Raw genomic sequence first — 18,258 nt, 5'->3', positions numbered from 1 at the left:
TCAAGACGATATCACACCAAATGTGAGCACATTATTTAACCGTTTGCAATGGTGCTGTTTGTCTGAATATAATATCTTATCTCTGAAATGCTGCAATTCTCAAGCAATGAGTTCTTTTGATCTTTTACTGTAAAATGAGTAACAAAAAAAGATGATGTGAAACAAAGAAATCCAACCTCCCTAAAAGAAAGCAAGTGTGTCCATAGCACCTGAGATACTTTGGAAGACTGTGCCAAGCCAGAGGATTTAACCAAGGCTGGTGCTATTCTGTCTTCCATCGTGCGCCTGTTAGAAAGTTCTCAACTAGGTCTTCGTACATCTCTGCGAGCCCTCTAGCTAGAACTTGAAGGAAAGGAATAGTAACAGAAGAAAAGACAAGAGTTAAAACATGCACAATACCAGAAAACGTGCATAGTAAGTAGGAAAATCTTAACAGGAAAGGGGGAAAGAGAAAGCTATAAAGCCGCATATGTAAACCACAGACCACAGTTTTAAATAGGATGATATTTTTCGAAAGTAAATTTTCCACATTTAGTGGAAAGGATGGTTGGTACAGGCAATCAAATAAGTAAGTGGATGTTTATATAGCAGAATACAAAACATCGATTATTCTGAAACTCTGCTTTATTTAGTAATGGGATAAAGCAGTTGAATAATGATAAACAGTCTAAGGAACACTTATTTCCTTTAAAATAAGTTTTTTAGATTTTTGTCCTGGTATCTGCAAATGCACATGCACACTCCAAGTACATGCACAAAAAAGGGTGAGCTTAAAAAAAAACCCTTACTTGTTTCAAAATTAACCAGACAACTATATCTCATTTAGCACTTCTTTCTGTATTTATATGCAAGCAAAAGAACTGTACTTAAGACTGCAATCCTATATATACGTGAGAAAAAGGGATACTGAACTCCATAGATTTACTCAGGTCCAAATCAAATGGGGGAATAATATTGAGGAGAGGAGCAGCTGTTCCGGGCAGATTAGGGGGGTGGCAAACAGCATCATACCCTCCATCTTCCTCCCTGCCAAGCCCTCAGTAGGCAGCAGGAACTGTGCTTTTGTATGGAAACTACTCACTATCAAGCAATAGGAAATGCCTGGTCAGGGCATTGCATGTTAGGTAATTTGATAACGGGCATGAACAGCCACAGCACAGGGAAGCTAAGCTTGCTTCCCACTCTCATTCAAAACTGTTAGCTTGTTTCCTGGAAATCCTATTGAACGATGACCATCTTTAGCTGCAAGAGCAAAAAGCTGTGGATGGATCTTCCCTCCTAGCAAGACTAGGGCCTCACTGCTAATGTGAAGTGGATTATTTTAATTATTTGTTTATTTTAAAGTGCATCTAATTCTTTTAGGGAGGTGCAGAGGGTGGAAAGCAGTCAGAAGAAAGGATGGTAAAGTGCCCTCTCTTCATGCTGTACAGTCATACATTGTATCCCGAACGCCTTGGCTCCCAAACAAATCGGCTCCCGAACGATCGAAACCCAGAAGTGAGTGTTCCAGTTTTCAAACCATTTTCAAAAGTCAAATGGAAGCTTCCTGCAGCCAATCAGAAGCTGCACTTTGGTTTCCAAACATTTTGGAAGTCGAACGGATTCCGTTTGACTTCCAAGGTACAACTGGATATGGTAATGTAATGTATCACGATTTCCTTCACCCTTCACCTCTTTCCTGTCATCTATTCATACTCTGCCTTCCTGCCCTGTTCTTTACGTCTTCCCTTCTTTCCTTTCTCTCCTTTCTCTCAATTTGTTTCTTTCCTTCCACCACCTTTTTCTCCTTCACTGGGATGCAGGTAGCGCTGTGGTCTAAACCACTGAGCCTCTTGGGCTTGCTGATCATAAAGTTGGCGGTTCAAATCCACATGACAGGCTGAGCTCCTGTTGCTCTGCCCCAGCACGCCATTACAAGTAGATAAATAGGTACCACTGCGGTGGGTAGGTAAATGGCGTTTCCATGCGCTTGGTTTGAATAAGATGTTTTTCTGAAGCATATGTAAGTGTGTGTTACAAACAGGAGAAAGGGCACCAAGCCACATTCAGGCATTCGCTCAGCTCCCATCAAGGCCGTCAGTTTGTTAACTGTAGGATTGGCCTTTTCTTGGTTGTGTGTTTTAGGAAGGGCTACCTGCGTTTTTTGGTGTGTTTTATTTGTTTGGCCAGGGTGGGGGGAAGGTGTAAGTACTTTGTGGCTTAAAAATGTGCCCCTGGGCCCATATATTGCCTCCCTACAACCCATAAATGATATGAAGAAATGGTGATTGGGCATAGTTGCAAACATTATCATATTTCCTCATTGCTTGTATTTCAAATTTCGTACCTATGTGCACCTTAAGAATTCTCCCATTTTATGTCCTGCTCCCTTTTATAAATAAAATCTAGATGACTAAGGCTATCTTTTCCCTAGGCTTCCCTCACTTAAACATCACTGAATGATAAATAATTATAGTAGCTCAAAAGGGGTTATTCACAATCAGGGAGAAGCGGGTGGCAGTGGAGACTCCCCCCAAGGCAAAATTTCTACATCTGGAACTGGATTTACTTATCTATATTTATAAACAGCTTTATACCCCTCAAGACATCTTACAATAGTATGCCATTTAAAAATAAGTAACATATATAGCACCTAATTTTAGTATCTTAAAATGGTGGGTTATAACCTAGTTATATGTCAGTCACTGAGCAGAAAAATCATCCACCATGAAGTTGTTTAAAACAAGTATTTTGGGAGCTGACCATTTTATGCTAAAAATCTTATCAATCAAATACTCAACACGATCCTACACAGGGCTGTAAATTTTGATGCACTGCTTACACTGCAGTTGTTAAAGCAGGATCCTATGTAAGGCAGAAACAGATCCATTCATTTGGCTCCAAAAACCCCTTCCATCTTCCTTGCTACAAAGTTTAGCAAATATGTGTCAGTGCTCAAAGGATGGCCTTTTCTCATAGCACTCGGGGTGCTGCGCTAAGTGTACAGATGGGTCTAACCCTAATTTTACCCTTCCAGCTCCACTACAGCTTTTTCACAGGGTTTGTTCCACAGGGCCAAACCAACCGCTGAGAGCTCTATGCCAGAATCCAGCGCCTGATATTTTTAAGAGCCAGAAATCAGACTTAGTGAATTTGAACAAACTTTGCTCAATGGGAGAGACAATTGTCTGCATTAGGAATAACTTGCTAAATGTCTGGGAGATTAGGAAATCGTCTGCAAAAAATTGCAATTTTGATTGGGAATAATGATCAAAAAATACTCAAAAGGCATCTATAAAGCAAACATGTTTTCAACACACAATAGCTGCAAATGGTCAGCCACATGCAAATCAGAGGGGGTGGGAGAAGCATTGATAAGATCAGTTGGTGGGGACAACTTTTTCTTGCCACCCGATTGCACCACCAGCCAAAATTAGCTTCTTGGAGAGGGTGAATGCTTTTATCCACACACACACACACACACACACACACACACACACACTCTTTACACTTGGGATTCCCAAGATCTTTCTTAAGCCTAAGAAGCCCCTTGTATTAGCACGCTGCTGCTCAAGGGTGGATTCATTTGTATACATAAGAAAGCACTATTTATTTTATTTATTTATTAAATTTATATACCGCCCTATACCCGTAGATCTCAGGGTGGTTCACAACCTAAAATTACAATATAAAAAAGAAAAATAGCCTGGCTCAGAAGAGTTAGAGATTAGCCTCAATCCAGAACTCGCAAGGTTCTAAGGGATCACACAAATATCAGCTACACGTGAGCAGCTAGCCATATCTGTGACAGCAACTTGTTTATTTTGGTGCATGAACCGAAATATCTGATCTTACCAAGCTTCTCCCTACTATACCCACTTTAAAAAGAGGTATTAAAAAAACTAAATCAAAACCCAAATGGATTGATTTTTTAGATGCCAAGGCACAACTTTCATCAAGTAGATGGACAGCCTCCAAAGAAATCAGCCCATTTGTTTTTGACACGTTGGCATAAGATACTGCAGCAGTTTTGCTAAAGCCACATACATACATAATTTACACAGGGGCAAAAAAGACACAAGATGCAGTGTTCCCTGAATTTCTTTGTAAGCCAAAGCCTGTGGGGAGTTGAATAATGCCAGCTGATTGCTATATTACATATGGTGATCCAGAAGCTCACTGTGCCTAACAGAGCTCTGATGCACTTCTTCATTGACTGATATTCCCATGTGCGTGTCACCACAGTGTGTGATACAATTGTTGACATTGCAGCAAATGGGGAAGGCCATTATTGGTGGGCTTTTGGATCAGGTAGAGTATACATAAAGGTAGCACCAGAATAAAATAAAATAAAAATCAAGTAGGGGATAAACTAATATTGCTTAGTGCAAAAGCAGCAAGGATTGGTCCTGCTTTGTTATTTACATACACTTGTAATTTCTGCCTTGCCCAACTACATGCATTTAAATTATGCCAAGATCTTAGATCTCCCCAGTAACAATTTCTAAAATAGTGCAGCTGCTCAAGTATGCATTACTGTCATAAAATCCTCACAGGCATAAGATGATGCATCCTGAATATATATAAAAAATTACTATAAAAAATTATGTAGAAATTCTAACCAGCTGATCCAATAAGAATTTCATGCTGTGTAGCAATAGTATTAGGTTATCCCCTATACTGAAAGTCTGTGCAGAAGACAACACATCAAAAAGTGCTGAAAAGTGTGCATTTAGCAATTAAGTAGGGGTTAACTTTATAATGTACCACACTCACCAGTTAGAATTCCATAGACCAACATCCAATCTCAACAGGGCTGTCAAAAGTACTTGAGCAAGAAGTATTATGAAGCAGAAAATAGAAATCCCTAATTTAGCATAACTGTTCAATTGTCCATTCTTACAGAAGAAGAAGGGTAACACTTTCAAGCAAAACTACCATTAATTTTTAACTGCAATTTGTATATCTGGATATATTAGGCAGATATTAAAATTGTTAACAAACTGACTACCACCAGAGATGGATTTGTTTCTGAAAAGTGACCAGTCAATAAAACAAAGGAACAGCTAATTCCAATTTGAATTAAAAATAAGCAAAATCATAACTGCATTTTAAATAGGAGTCTGCTGCCATGGATTAAAGTTACTCTTTTCAAAGACGACAACAACACTAAAGCTATCACAATTTTACTTTTCAAGGTGCTGAACCATTTAGAAGTTATTAGCAAAAGTTATTTAAATAACCATTCCTCTCCAAAACAGAACAAAATTGTGTAATACACAGACACACACACACACACACACACACACACACACACACGATGAAAGACTATATGTTCTATGAATCTACACTTTATGACATCACAAAATGCTCATTTCATGCATTGCTTTCTTCCTTTGTAGAGGAATAGGTATTTACAATAATAACTTCATAATTTGCATTTGTAAATATATTACAAGAACTCAGGAGTAAAGTTCAAAGGAGTATTTATGTTCCAGTGTTGCTTCAGAAGGTTATTTAAGGTCTCAGTTAAAAAGTGCTCCATTTAAATGGGAGTTCTGTGCTGTCTCCAGAAATCCAATAGGCACCACATGAGTAATGTCACTTCCCACATTGCTCACATTAAGAATCACTTTCAGTTTTCTGCAATATATGAAGCAAGAAAATGACTTCGAAACGGGGTAAAGACTCATAGGAAAAAGAATAAATAAATATCCTCTAGCAGGTTATTTGCTTCTAAAATTTCATATCATTTCATAATTAGTGTCAAAGCCTACTACAATTGTAGTTTCTTAAAGCCAAAAAGGAGGCTAATGAAATCAGCATGGCAATCTCTTGCCTGACAAAATCATGCAAAAGCTAATCAGCAATGAATTTACATAACACTAAACTGAGAATGAGAAATATATATACGCTCATCACAACACAGACAATGCTGTGACATATTAAAATCATGACAAAATAATAATTCACCTGGATGTTATGGGAATCTCATGGATATCACTGAAAACAGCATCCCCAGTGTATTCTCTTCTCCCCAATAGTAACATAAAATGTGCAACGCAAATATCAATGAGGTTTTCATGTTCCCACAAGTGGCTGCCCAGTGAAGAGGAGCAGGGAAAGTGAGCTCAATAATATAATCATCACACATTGTATTATACAATATGCTATGGGGGGGGGAGAGAGAAGAGGGCAGCTGCTGCCGAGTCTCCAGTATCACCTAGCGTAGTGTCACCCTAAGATAAGGCATTGCCTTTTACTAGTCAAGGTCCCACAAAATTATGAGAAGAATGGCTTCCATAAACTGATAAACCTCTGGATGGCACTTATGTAAAATTACGAATGTAGGCAAAATCTGAAATACATTTTGCCAAATTTGAGCACACTTGAAGTGAGCACACCCTTTTTACATGGGAAAAGTCTTGTTTGTATGTATTCACCATAAGCAGATATGTCTGCTACTCACTGGTCAATTATGTAAATAAATAGCAAACTATACAAATGAGCTTTTTCCACTCTCTGTGACTTTCTGCAGAATTTATTTTTGCCTTCCTTAGGTGTTTCATTTTTTAATGCAGTGAGTGTAGTATAAAGTTATAGTATGCTGTTTAATGCAATATAGTACGAATATTCAAAGGGAGTCAAACTGGCTTAGTGGTCTAACTTACACAGTGGAAACCACTGAAATGATATCTCTTTTAATAAGCCCTTAGCACTCTCCAAGATTTAGTGAGTGAAAGATTCAGCTGTAGTTTTGCAAGGGAAAGCAGAATATATATGCATAAACCAGTTTCCAAGGTTCTACTCTAGTGTCACATAAAAAAGTGAACTAACGGTTGGCTATACAGATGAAGGAGCTGGGTCATGCAGGCCTACTTAGTGATTCTATAAGGCAAAGTACATAGACTGCAATCTGAAATCTAGTTAAGGAGGACAAAATCTGAATCCCGGTCCCTCAAGTCCAGGATCATCAATCAAATGTAGCCTATGAGGCTGATCCTGATAAAGATCTGGCTCACAGAGCCAAAAGGGTTTTCCATCTCTGACTTAGGGAGAAGAGCAACCAAATTCAGAACAGCTTTCCCAAAACAGTTGAAACTATCCTACATAATTATCTCCATCATGTCTGGATTAAGCTTTAGTTTATTCACCTTCATCTAATCCATTATAGAGCACAAACATGGTTTCAGCACTTCCACTGCATACTAATGGCCTCTCGCTTCAAATCCCCAGATGTTCTCACTCCAGTGTTTCAGGTCTAGATAGTGCAGTTGCTTAGAGCATAGCGCTGGTAACACAAAGGTTGCAGATTCAATCGCCATATGGGACAGCTGCATATTCCTGCATTGCAGGGGGTTGGACTAAATGATCCTCACTGCTGTGATCAGAATAAACAGATAGTCTATTTAAAAAGATACCATGGTCAATGAAAGCTATGAAACCTGACAAGAATTAGCAGTTGCAATCCCTCATTCTTCTCCATTTTTTAGGGTGACCAAGACAGTTTCCTTTCCATGTCAAATTCAGTAAAGATACCAGATTGCAACAGATGTGGAGAATGTGTAATCCAAGAATAACTTTAGTTTCATGTCCACCACCTATTTGAGCACCTTACATAAGAGAAGAACAGTCACTGGCTGATAGTCTTTAAGACCTCTCCTCCCTGGAAAATGCTGTAAGCCAGAAGGGTCAAGAGTCATGCAAACCAGTGGTAGAATGCACTTCTCTGATAGCCCTATCCACATGCTCAGGCCTCAACAACTGAAATTCATCTGATAAAACTGGTCCAGAGCTTCTAACATTTCTGCATGAGCAGCAGAACTAAAGGCATCCACACAGGTTATAATAGTAGGGAGAATGTGTTTATGAATGATTGTGTCAAACACTAATGCACACCCCACATAGGGTCATCTTTGCATCCCAAGGCCACTCAGGAATCCATCCAGATTCATCAGCTACTGGCTGATATTAAATGATAATTCCTCTATCAGAAAAAAATCAAGTTACATTGATGGGGGAGAAATCAGGAAACAAAAATTTCCCACCAGTTTATTTCATGGTCTCTTCAACATTTACTCCTGCTTCCAAGTCCTACTGCTCACAAATTCTGCAGCTAAGATCTCGTGGCACCCAGGTTTCATGGCAAGATTATCAATCCCAGTTTCATTCCTGCATCTACCCTTCTTACCCCTCCTCAATATTTGGCATACTTCTGTACAGAATTTGATAGAGATCACAAAGGCAGATATTCTGAAACTGTTTTACAGTACCAGCTCCTATGGGAGACAGCCTTCCATTTATGTTCTCTACCTTACAAACTGCATTTTCCAAGATAAATAGGAGGGGAGGAAAACACTCTATAACAAACTATAAGGAGGAATAGATTTTTCAACTATAAAAATAATGCAGTATGTGTTATAGTCAGGGCTCAGCAGGAGATGATTGCAGTGAATGAAAGTGTTGAAGTATTTGCATTGGTAAATTGCACAGCTGAAAAGTGACCAAAGTGTTCTCTATCTTTCTACAGAGCATTCCAAGATGACCTACATTAACTAGCAGAATGGCTCAAGCAAAATTCCTGAACATTATTATTATGGGTAAGCCATCTGTCAGTGGCTAAACATCTTTTCCCCCAGCAATGTTTCAGGAAACAGATGTTTATCTACATCGCTAAGAGTACACAATACATTACAGGAGAATTTGTAATTCAATATTTTCACAAACATACACACACACACAAACACACACAGCGTTTTCTTTCCTTACATTTGTCTGTGCATATGCACATACACAAACATGATTTTCCAAAGTCATATTCTATTCATCTAAAATAATATTCACAATGTGTAATCAGTGGAATGCAAATTGAATCTGATCTGTTAATAAGTAGCTTGCCCAATATATGAAGCCAACTGTCCCATAAGCCTTCCTTCTAGTAGCTCAGCCTAGCTGACTATCATAACTCAGCTCTCAAATGATTTATGAAATTCTCAGCATATTCTCTGGGTAAAAGACCCCTTCACCTGTCAGCGCAAGTAATTACCCAAAACCTTTTATGTTTTTATGCTTTAAAAATGAGATAAAGAAGGTAGATACCAAATAGCTAGCCAGACATTTACATCTGGGTGCTGTTAAGAGTCAAGCAACATGCAAAGGTTTAAACAAACAGAGTTTTACCATCTGAACATATGCCTATTACACTGTTAGATCAACTTAACTGAAATCAACACTATGAACATCAACATGCACAAAACATGGCACACACTTATAAACATGTTACTTCCATACAGATAACTGTTACAGTGAAAGTGAAACACAGTTCAGTAAGTATGATACAGAAAAGAGATAAAGCAACAGAAAGACATAGGAAGAACTGGACTTGGAAAACAGCAAAGATTACAGTTTTTAAGCATCACTTCATAATAAATGATTGGTTTTCTACCACCTTAAACGCACCACAAACAGAAACCAGAAGTTACAATCTTTTCATCTACAGAAGAGTCATACAGGCAAGATAAATAACCACAGGTGCATATTGGTGTATTGTTTTATACACAAGGCAGATTGAGAAAGAATATGCCACCCTCACTTCCAATTTCAGGCAGAGAATGATGCAAGTTCCCTTCATTTTCTACCCAAGCAGCATCTGACATCCTAACTCACTCCATGCAGTCATACTGATACTCAAGACACAATTCCAAAACAAACGTCTTTAAGATTGAAGTGTCAGGAGTCTTTAGTAGTGAGGTGTGAAATTCGTTTCAATTTATATTAAATGAATTAAACCAATTCTCTGCAGTTTACTACACACACACACCTCCGCATTCTTCCTGAAGAGCTTTGTTTAATTACAGGTGGCAGTTATAGGCTTATCTTGCTCTCTTAGAATAGGACTTTTAATAAAATCATCTTAACAATGAACATAAAACAGTTCTTGAAATTAATTGCTGCTTGGTTTTTTAAAAAAATTCTCAAATGTTTTGCAGGATATGGAGGAGATCTTTTAGGGAAATCATCGTATTTTTTCCTTTCAACAACCTGCTGAACTCAAAGACCAAAACCAAAAACACGTAACTGACTACATTCATGGTTAAAAGCCCGACATAATTTGAGCTTAAAAGGACTGCCAAAACCTTCATATTTGTCATATTGCAGCTTGCAGGATTATCCACTGTGTCTCTTCCAAGTATGCCAAACTGTATTCTGAACAGTGTTGGTGCAAATGTGTGTGCATGCGCACTTTTTTTTTTTTAAAAAAAGAAGAGTTTCAAAAGACTCCCTGGAAGATTGAACTAGAGACAGAAGGGTTAATATGGAAAGAGGCATGGCAGCTTCACCCAAGAGTTGAAGAGCTTTATAGTCTTGATGATATTTCACAGAAGCCCTCCACTTCCAAAATCACAGAAAAACCAGCCACCACACAGTCAGTGCAAGGACCACCAAAAAAGACATCATAAAGGGAATGCGTGGAGAAGGAAAAGCTCTAGAGTATAGGCGGCATGTTTTGAGTGATTTCTGCTCTTCAGGAATTTGAATAGAAATCTTTGCCTGGATTTCTTCATTTGTTTGTTCGGGCAAAGTTCCCTCAGTAGCTGTCTCTTGCTTTTTATTATTATCTTCATCCTGCACTAACAGAGGACGTTCCAGTGTCTGCTTTCATGGTAGAAGATCAAGAAAGACAGAGAGATGAACAAAATGACAGGTGGAAAGTGCTCAAAAATGATACTCAGGGATGTGCAAGGACAGAAGTCAGAGAAATTGACATGAAGTTAACTAAAGTGTGCTCTGCTGCTGCATTCAATACATTCCTCCACTAATCCTGTACATTGGGACCAGACTATAGGGACAAATACGAAGTGCTTTCTAAGTGGGTAAATTATTCCTAAGTTGATAATAGTTTTCAGTGGAGAAACCCATTTAATGTTAACTCCACCCATGTGCTAAAATACATCTTTCAGCATCAAACTGTAGAAATATTTGCAAAACAATAATCTTGTTGAATTACAAAGAGAAACACTGTTGTACAAAACGTTGGTCATAACTTCCTATGCTACACTGATCTTCAGAATGGCATTAATTATTTGATACTTAAATTGTAGTGCAAATATAATTGAATTCTGTCAAAGATATTGCCATGGAAGATAGTATCAAAAGTTCCACTTCAAAATTATATTGTGGTTAAAGTGCAAAGTGTTCAGTCACTTGAAAAACCAATAAGCTGGAATATTATTTTTTTAATGTTACAATTACAAAGAATGGAGTTATTCTACATTGATTTCATCTGTGTCACCAGTGTGTAAAGAATGTAACACAATACAAAGCTATATTGCAGTTGTATATGAAAACTAAGTGTAAGCTAGAAAACAGGGGATTTCTTTGTTTTGGTCTGTTCAAAACATATTCTATACATTTATTTTTGCTATGTATGGCAAATGAAAGCAGCTATCTAGGAAAGGAAAAAATTAGCTCTCAGCTCTCTCAGCTGAGTCAATCTTCTTTGCTCAGCCTGATATTTGGGGACATTGTCTTTGCACACCCCTAAGTGATGGGTATCAGGGAGAAAGTAGCTGGGGGGCTGGGCAGCAAAAAAAATGATAATGATACAGAATGCAAGAGAGTTTAAAGAAAAACAGGAAAAGAGAGGAAGACAACATAAAAAGAACAGGGTACAGTTAAACTTTCATAATTGCTCTCTCTCTCTAAATATATGGCAACATATTCATGCAACTTTTTCAATCAGCCATGCGCTGAAAAAAAGCAACTGAAAGCTGCAAAAGCTTGCAGCAGTGCAAATCCTTTTTAAAAGTGTTAGAATAGGAGGCTGTGAGAGATGAAACTATTTAAAAAGGCAGCCAAAAGAAAATGCCACTCAGCAGCTGCTGTTGAGGGTTTTGGTTTTGCTCAGTGCCATTACAACAGCAAAAGTCTGCTTCAGAAGCACATATCAAAACAGCAGCTTTACCTCTGGCCCACCAACCTGTCTCTCATAGGACTGAAATGTGGCTTGCTTGACCTGGACATGCACAAAGTATGGAAAGTTCAGTTGTTTTGTGATGTAGAATAATAATAATAGTAATAATAATAATATCACAGCCCCACTGTACAGATTACTAAGATTACTGCAACAATAAAAAGGTAGCCTTCCTTCCACATAAGACATCTACAGACAAGATGTAGTTGTCTGCAGGTGACTCTTATTACAATTGTTAATTACAATTCTTGAAAAGTCCACCAGTCTAATGTTCGATCCCTATATGGGCCATCTGCATATTCTAGAATTGCAGGAGGTTTTACTTGATGGCCCTTGGAGTTACTTCCAACTCTACAATTCTATGATCATTTGCACAGTTCATGGAAGACAAACTTGGGAAATGAATAAGCATTCTCAAACATTGCCCTCAAGTCACAATAACCACTGTTGTAGGAGGGAATGTATCAACAATTCAATTTGCACATATCCAGCTCTTACAAAAGCAATACTTACAACGTCTACTTCAACAACATCTTGCATAAACTTTGCTTTAATCAGAACTCCCAGCCAAACATTTAAAGTTTTGTGTGCTGTTTCACTATCATCAACAAGGATCAATCCATTCATATTTTTATCTTTCAATGTAAACGTAATTGTAATCAGCTGAAAAATACCCTCTCATCTCCTCATTAAACAAATACCAAACTGTAATTTCTGGACATTCTAAGTTTACTCAATATTTAAAATGCCAGGTGCCTTGAATATTAAATTAGAAGTATTTGTTCAAACTGAACTAAACATTTAATCTAAGCCAGTGCTACGTAACATTGCATTCAGGTTACTGGGTTGGATCCAAAGAACCAGGAGCTGAAGGAACATAGCTGCTGTTCCACAATGCTTGCATGGGGGTCCACAATGAGCAGGTTCTATAGCGGTTCTCATTCTGCTTCTGTTTGTGCAAGAAACTGCATACATTCTTGTACAAGAAGAAGAATGTTGCTGAATTTAGAAAGACTTTTTTTCACGTAACATAATAGCGTGAAGCACAAAGCAAGTCCTTTTGCAAGTGAAAGTCACTTTCTGCACATGGAAGAACATCTTTGGATCCAAGCCACTGAAACTACAGTTTTACTGCAAAGGTTGGTAGTAATGTCAAAAACAAATTCAACTACCACTTTTTTTTCTAAGTTAACACAGAACCACTAGCTGATTATTATTCAGAGAGCCCAACAGTTACCCTTTTATGAAAGTAAAAGACTGAGACATACATCTATACATGGGTCTTGCTCACTAAATGTGTTATAACGAAAAAGACCTTATGTTGTCACAGTATGACTTTTCAACCCCTTGACTTCAGCAGTAGTCTCACAAGATTTGAAAAAGAATTACTTCAGGCAAAGTGGTTTGAAAGCTATGACAAAAAACTGTCAGCTAAGATATGAAAACAATTCTCACTCAATATACAGAACAGGAATCAGTAACAAAAATATAAATATTGTTGCATTGCCTTTGGTTTATTCCACCCACCTCCCCACCCTGCATTGTACTTCCCTGGAGAACAAAAAGCTGGTTTTGTTAAGAGCAAAGCCAAGCAAATCACCAGTTCCATGCTATGTAAAGTACTCACTCCTTCTACTCCTGTGGGGATCTGTCCATTGATGTTAAGGGTCCTGAAGGGAGAATGAGTTGAGAGGCGCTTGTCCCATTCACTTGGCCGTGGCTCAGGGACAGATTCCATAAAGTTCTTCTTCAGTTCGCTAATGCTAGCATGATGCTTCTTTATCCCCTCTTGAGGTTTATCTAGATCCTATCATTTAAGAAAAAGAAGCCAAAAAACAAACCAGCGAAAAATTTATTAAACATGCATTTACCACCTTCACAATATCAAATTCACTACACTAGGCGGCTCAGTCTCCATTAGCTCTACTCACAATCTGAACTAAACACACATTGGGAATATCACTTTTTCTTCTTTCCTCAAAAATAAAAGGATATAATTTTATAATGAGTTATAGGTGTCCCCCAGTGAATCATTTAAGTAGTTTTCAGTTTGAAATCTTCTTACCTAGATTAACAAATAAACTCAGAACTATTAATTGAACACTGTCTCTCCACACCCCCGCAATGTTAAATTACTTTTAAATAAAAGTAACTATAAATCCCCAATGCAGGATAAATAATGTTAGCTTCTTTAAGGCTGCAATCCTGTTACCAACTTACCTGGGAGTAAGTCCCATTGAAATCAATGGGATTTACTTCTGTGTAGACATATATAGGATTGCGCTGTAAGAAGCTGGCTCTAGTATCTGTTTCTATACTGTACTACTGAGCTTCACAAAGCATTAGCATACATTGGTTTAAGCAATGCAAGAAAAGATAGTTTGGGAAGGGTGCCAGAGGTTATACAAAAATCAATTAAGTGACTGGCAAACCTAAATTCAGAAAATTCTGTTACTTCCCCCTTGCACTTTCCACAGTAGTGTGATTGATTTGATTTATCATACTTAGAAGGGGAGGGAAAGACGGGGCAGTATATGTGGCAATTTTCCATGTGCAGGAAGCATTTTGCTCTGAAAGATGAACTGAGCCCTTGTAACCTGGTGTAGGACATATGACTGGCCTAGTTCCTCCTTGCAAGTTAAGGGCTGAAAGAATTCAAGAACTTGAGAGTGTTCTGGCTTGCACTCTGAACACTTTCTATTATGGCTTCTAGATTTGCCCTCTGTTGTAATCACATATGAGAACTTTCCAGATAGCGTAACAGCCATCCAAGCCACTTATTAATATAGAAGAGAATTCAGACTGCCCCAAGAAAAGTCTGAATCATTAGGGCTGTATCCAACTAAGTTCTATTCGGAGTAAACTAATTCAAATAACAGTGGTACCTTGGTTTAAGAACAGCTTAGTTTATGAACAACTTGGATTAAGAACGCTGCAAACCCGGAAGTAGGTGTTTTGGTTTCTGAACTTTGCCTTGGAGTAAGAACATGTTTCGCTTCCTGTAGAGTGTGTTCCATTTGTAAATTGAGTCCCCCGCTGATATGGGAAAGCACGCCTTGGTTTAAGAACGGACTTCCGGAACGGATTAAGTTCGTAAACCAAGGTACCACTGTATTTTGTGTTGTTGTCCTTTAGACTGTATTTTTGCTTTGGGAACTGTTGGGACTCCTCAAGCTCCTCTTGTTTCAGGAAAAATTTCCAAGGCTGGGTCATAAGACCCCTGAAGTGATCCAACCAGAAGGAAGGCTATACCATGTAAAATGGCTCATAAAAATAGACATATTTCTACTTAATAGCAATATCCATTAAATTCAATTTGTGCCAGTGATCTAGTATTCAATACTTAAAGGTTCCCAGCTTTTTCAAAGACCTGGAATAGCTCAGCTGGTAAAGCATGAGATTCTTAATATCGGGGTCATGGGTTTGAGCCCCATGTTGGGAAAAATATTCCTTTATTTGGAGGGGAGTTGGACTCGATGACCCTTGTGATCCCTTCCAACTCTACAAAACTATGATTCTATGAATTCTTAAACATAAAATACTGGGAAAATTTAATGGACACCAACCAGGGTGGACCCTTGAACAATCTGGGACACAATTAGGCTAAACCACTGAGTAAGAAGATGTCAACAAGATTCGGGCTGCAATCCTACCCATGGTTTCCTGGGAGTAAGTCCCATTGAATACAGCATGACGTTTCAGTTAACATAAACAGGGCCTCATCGTTAAGGAGGGTTACCCAATACTAATGGAATCTAACAGTGACAGTAAATCTGTGACTCTCCAGCAGGAGAGTCGTCATCTTCCCAGATCATTGACAAGGCAGGCAAAATCTGAAGGGGAACAGATTCCCCATCCCTGCTCTTACATGTTAAGAGCTCCAGTCATAAAGCTGTTTTTTACTCCAGAAATATTTATAGAAAGGTGGCCATTTTAGTCTGTTGTTTTTGCTGCAAAGGGTAATTGAAGTTTAATATATTCAATATTCATCTTTAAAGTGTCACAAAACTTGGTTGTTTTTATTCCAAAATATTTTAAATGGCCAGATTTTATATTTTCTGAGGCAGTTTTGTATAATCCAAGATCTACCTCCTCCCCCAAAAGCCTATACAATTAATTAATTAGTTAAGTCATGCCCTATGATTTCAATGGTTCTGCTCTGAGAAGGACCATGGCTGCCAGGGCTTCATTGCAAGATCATGCCACCTGAAAGAGCAAAAAGGGAGTTTTTCATTATCAAGTGTGCCACTGCTTCAAAGGATCATATGGTGATTTAAATCTAAGACAAGCTGCACAAATTGAAAACTGGAGAACGGCAGATCGTAAGGTGTTTAACTAGGTCTTGTGTGCTTCTTTTAAATGTTGCTGTGATCATCCCTGTGGTCTGATAAGATAAGACAAACACTCAGGTGCTTCAGTGGATCACTCTTCTTTCCTAAACACAATCAGATGGAACTGAACTTGCTTGTCCGATACACAAAGTCAAAAAGAAAAAAATAACCACAATCAAGGTTATAATTAGAGGAGTTTTTGTTTTTTATTTGATTACCAGTGAACACCTGCAACAAAACAGTTAAGAGTCAGACCAGGCATGTGAATGGGAGTTGGTAGTAGGCACTGGATCATACAGAGCCTTATATGGCTACGGGAAGGTAACAGTACTGGAAAGAGACATGTGCAAGAAGTTATAAAACCTCAACTGGAAGGAGGTAATAGATTAAACTATCAGATAAAGGACAGACTAAAATGTCATGGGTGAAATTTTCACCACCTCTTGCCAGAAGAACTCTTCTTGACTGGATTACAGACCATTTTACTGATGTCCAAAAGTTCTGCACTGTAGCAATCAAACCCAAAAGCTGTAAATCACTAAATTAAACTTCAAAAAGTAGTTAGTGCATTTTAAAAGAAGTGACACTGTTTACGAAACTCCTATTAGCTGCTATTTCTGTAAACGTGGATAAAAACACATAGCACATAAGAATGGAGTCAGTATTAAGAAGCCACACATCTCCAAATATCAGTAATATATGATTGGAATGTTCAACACTTCCAAGATCTGTGGGATACAAATTTAATTGGTATTAATTTGAAGGCAAGGTAGCCATGATCTATACTGTGTAGTCAAAGCAACATAAAATTTAGTGGTTCTAGAATAACAAGAAATACAAAAAAAGTTAAATTAGTTGAAATATAGCAAATGGCCTATGTGAGGAAAATAGCCCCACTCTGCTGTGTGAAAGCAGCTGTCTACACTTTTTAAAACATGCATTCAGAGAAAAAGCTTATGTGATGATATTCTATTTCCAGGTTTTAAAATTATTTGCAGAATTAAGACATAAACTACTATAATATCAGTGCTTTTAAATGCTACTGAATGATTTGTTAATTTGGGGGAGATGGAATATATCTCCCAAGAATCATATTAGTACTAATTTGGTGGTAGAGTACATGTTCTTCAGGAAAAGGTTCCAGGTTCAGTCCCTGTCATCTCCAGATACGGCTGGGAAAAACTTATCTCTGAAACCTAGAGAGGCATTACCCGTTAGCATAGGACAACTAAGTTAGGTAAACCAATTGTTTGACTTGGAACAAGGTACTTTCCAATGATCATCCAGCAATTATGCATTCGGAATGCTCCTTGGGCTTGATCTCCTGCCACTGTCACTAGTTTTTTAAAGCAGTACTGTCCTTTTACATAAAAAAAATGTAAGAGCATACAAATGCCCCAGCAGAAACTAAAGTACACAAAATAAATGGAGTACACCTAGCCTCAGTGTAGCTCAGTGAACTGAAAAGAATGAAAATGGTGCAGCAGAACTGCTTGGTGGATTGTGACCATGGTTCCCTAGTAATTCTACTAGATATATTGCAAATCACAAAGATGGCAGAGCTTAGTTTGCTGGGGAAACAGTCCTTGGTACTAAAATAAACATAAATTGCAGGTAGCTTTGAAGTCAGCTGTCCAGGACAGAAATCCTCAAACTAGAGGAAGATGGCCATTTGCAACTTTGGGTGGGATGGAAGACAAGCATACTCTCCAATCACTAGGTATTACTACTCAATTTGGCTTCTACTGACAAACCCTTATAACTTTCCCTTATGCAGGATATGAAATTATATATCTAGTTCTGCTAATACGTTTCTTGTACTCTTCCTTACAAGGTACCCTGAGTTCCAGTTAGTGCTAGAGCCAAATCTGAGTAACTGTTTACTTTTGTTCTTTCAAAAGGAAAAGCATCAATTGATGGTCTCTTTGGTAGAACCTTAGACCACATTTTGCATATAGCATGCATAGTCTGCCC

General features: G+C 38.1%; 1 protein-coding gene across 28 annotated transcripts in view; it reads right to left on the bottom strand.

Moving 5' to 3' along the window:
* EPB41 (erythrocyte membrane protein band 4.1) overlaps positions 1-18,258 on the bottom strand; it is a 96,774-nt gene that overhangs the window by 19,794 nt on the left and 58,722 nt on the right. For 19 of the 28 annotated variants that reach the window (XM_081868725.1, XM_081868724.1, XM_081868726.1 and 16 more), the window contains one exon: positions 13,581-13,760. In XM_081868725.1, the coding sequence (XP_081724851.1) occupies positions 13,581-13,760 (180 nt within the window). Of the gene's footprint in view, positions 1-209; positions 343-3,714; positions 11,558-11,944; positions 11,996-13,580; positions 13,761-18,258 lie in introns of those variants that run through there. The other 9 variants (XM_081868709.1, XM_081868716.1, XM_081868721.1 and 6 more) reach the window with 8 other exon arrangements.

Source organism: Podarcis erhardii, assembly GCF_964252035.2.
Source record: "Podarcis erhardii genome assembly, chromosome: 7".
Lineage (NCBI taxonomy): Eukaryota > Metazoa > Chordata > Lepidosauria > Squamata > Lacertidae > Podarcis > Podarcis erhardii.
Note: the sequence above shows the minus strand (reverse complement) of the source record. Positions and strands in the feature narration are given on the sequence as shown.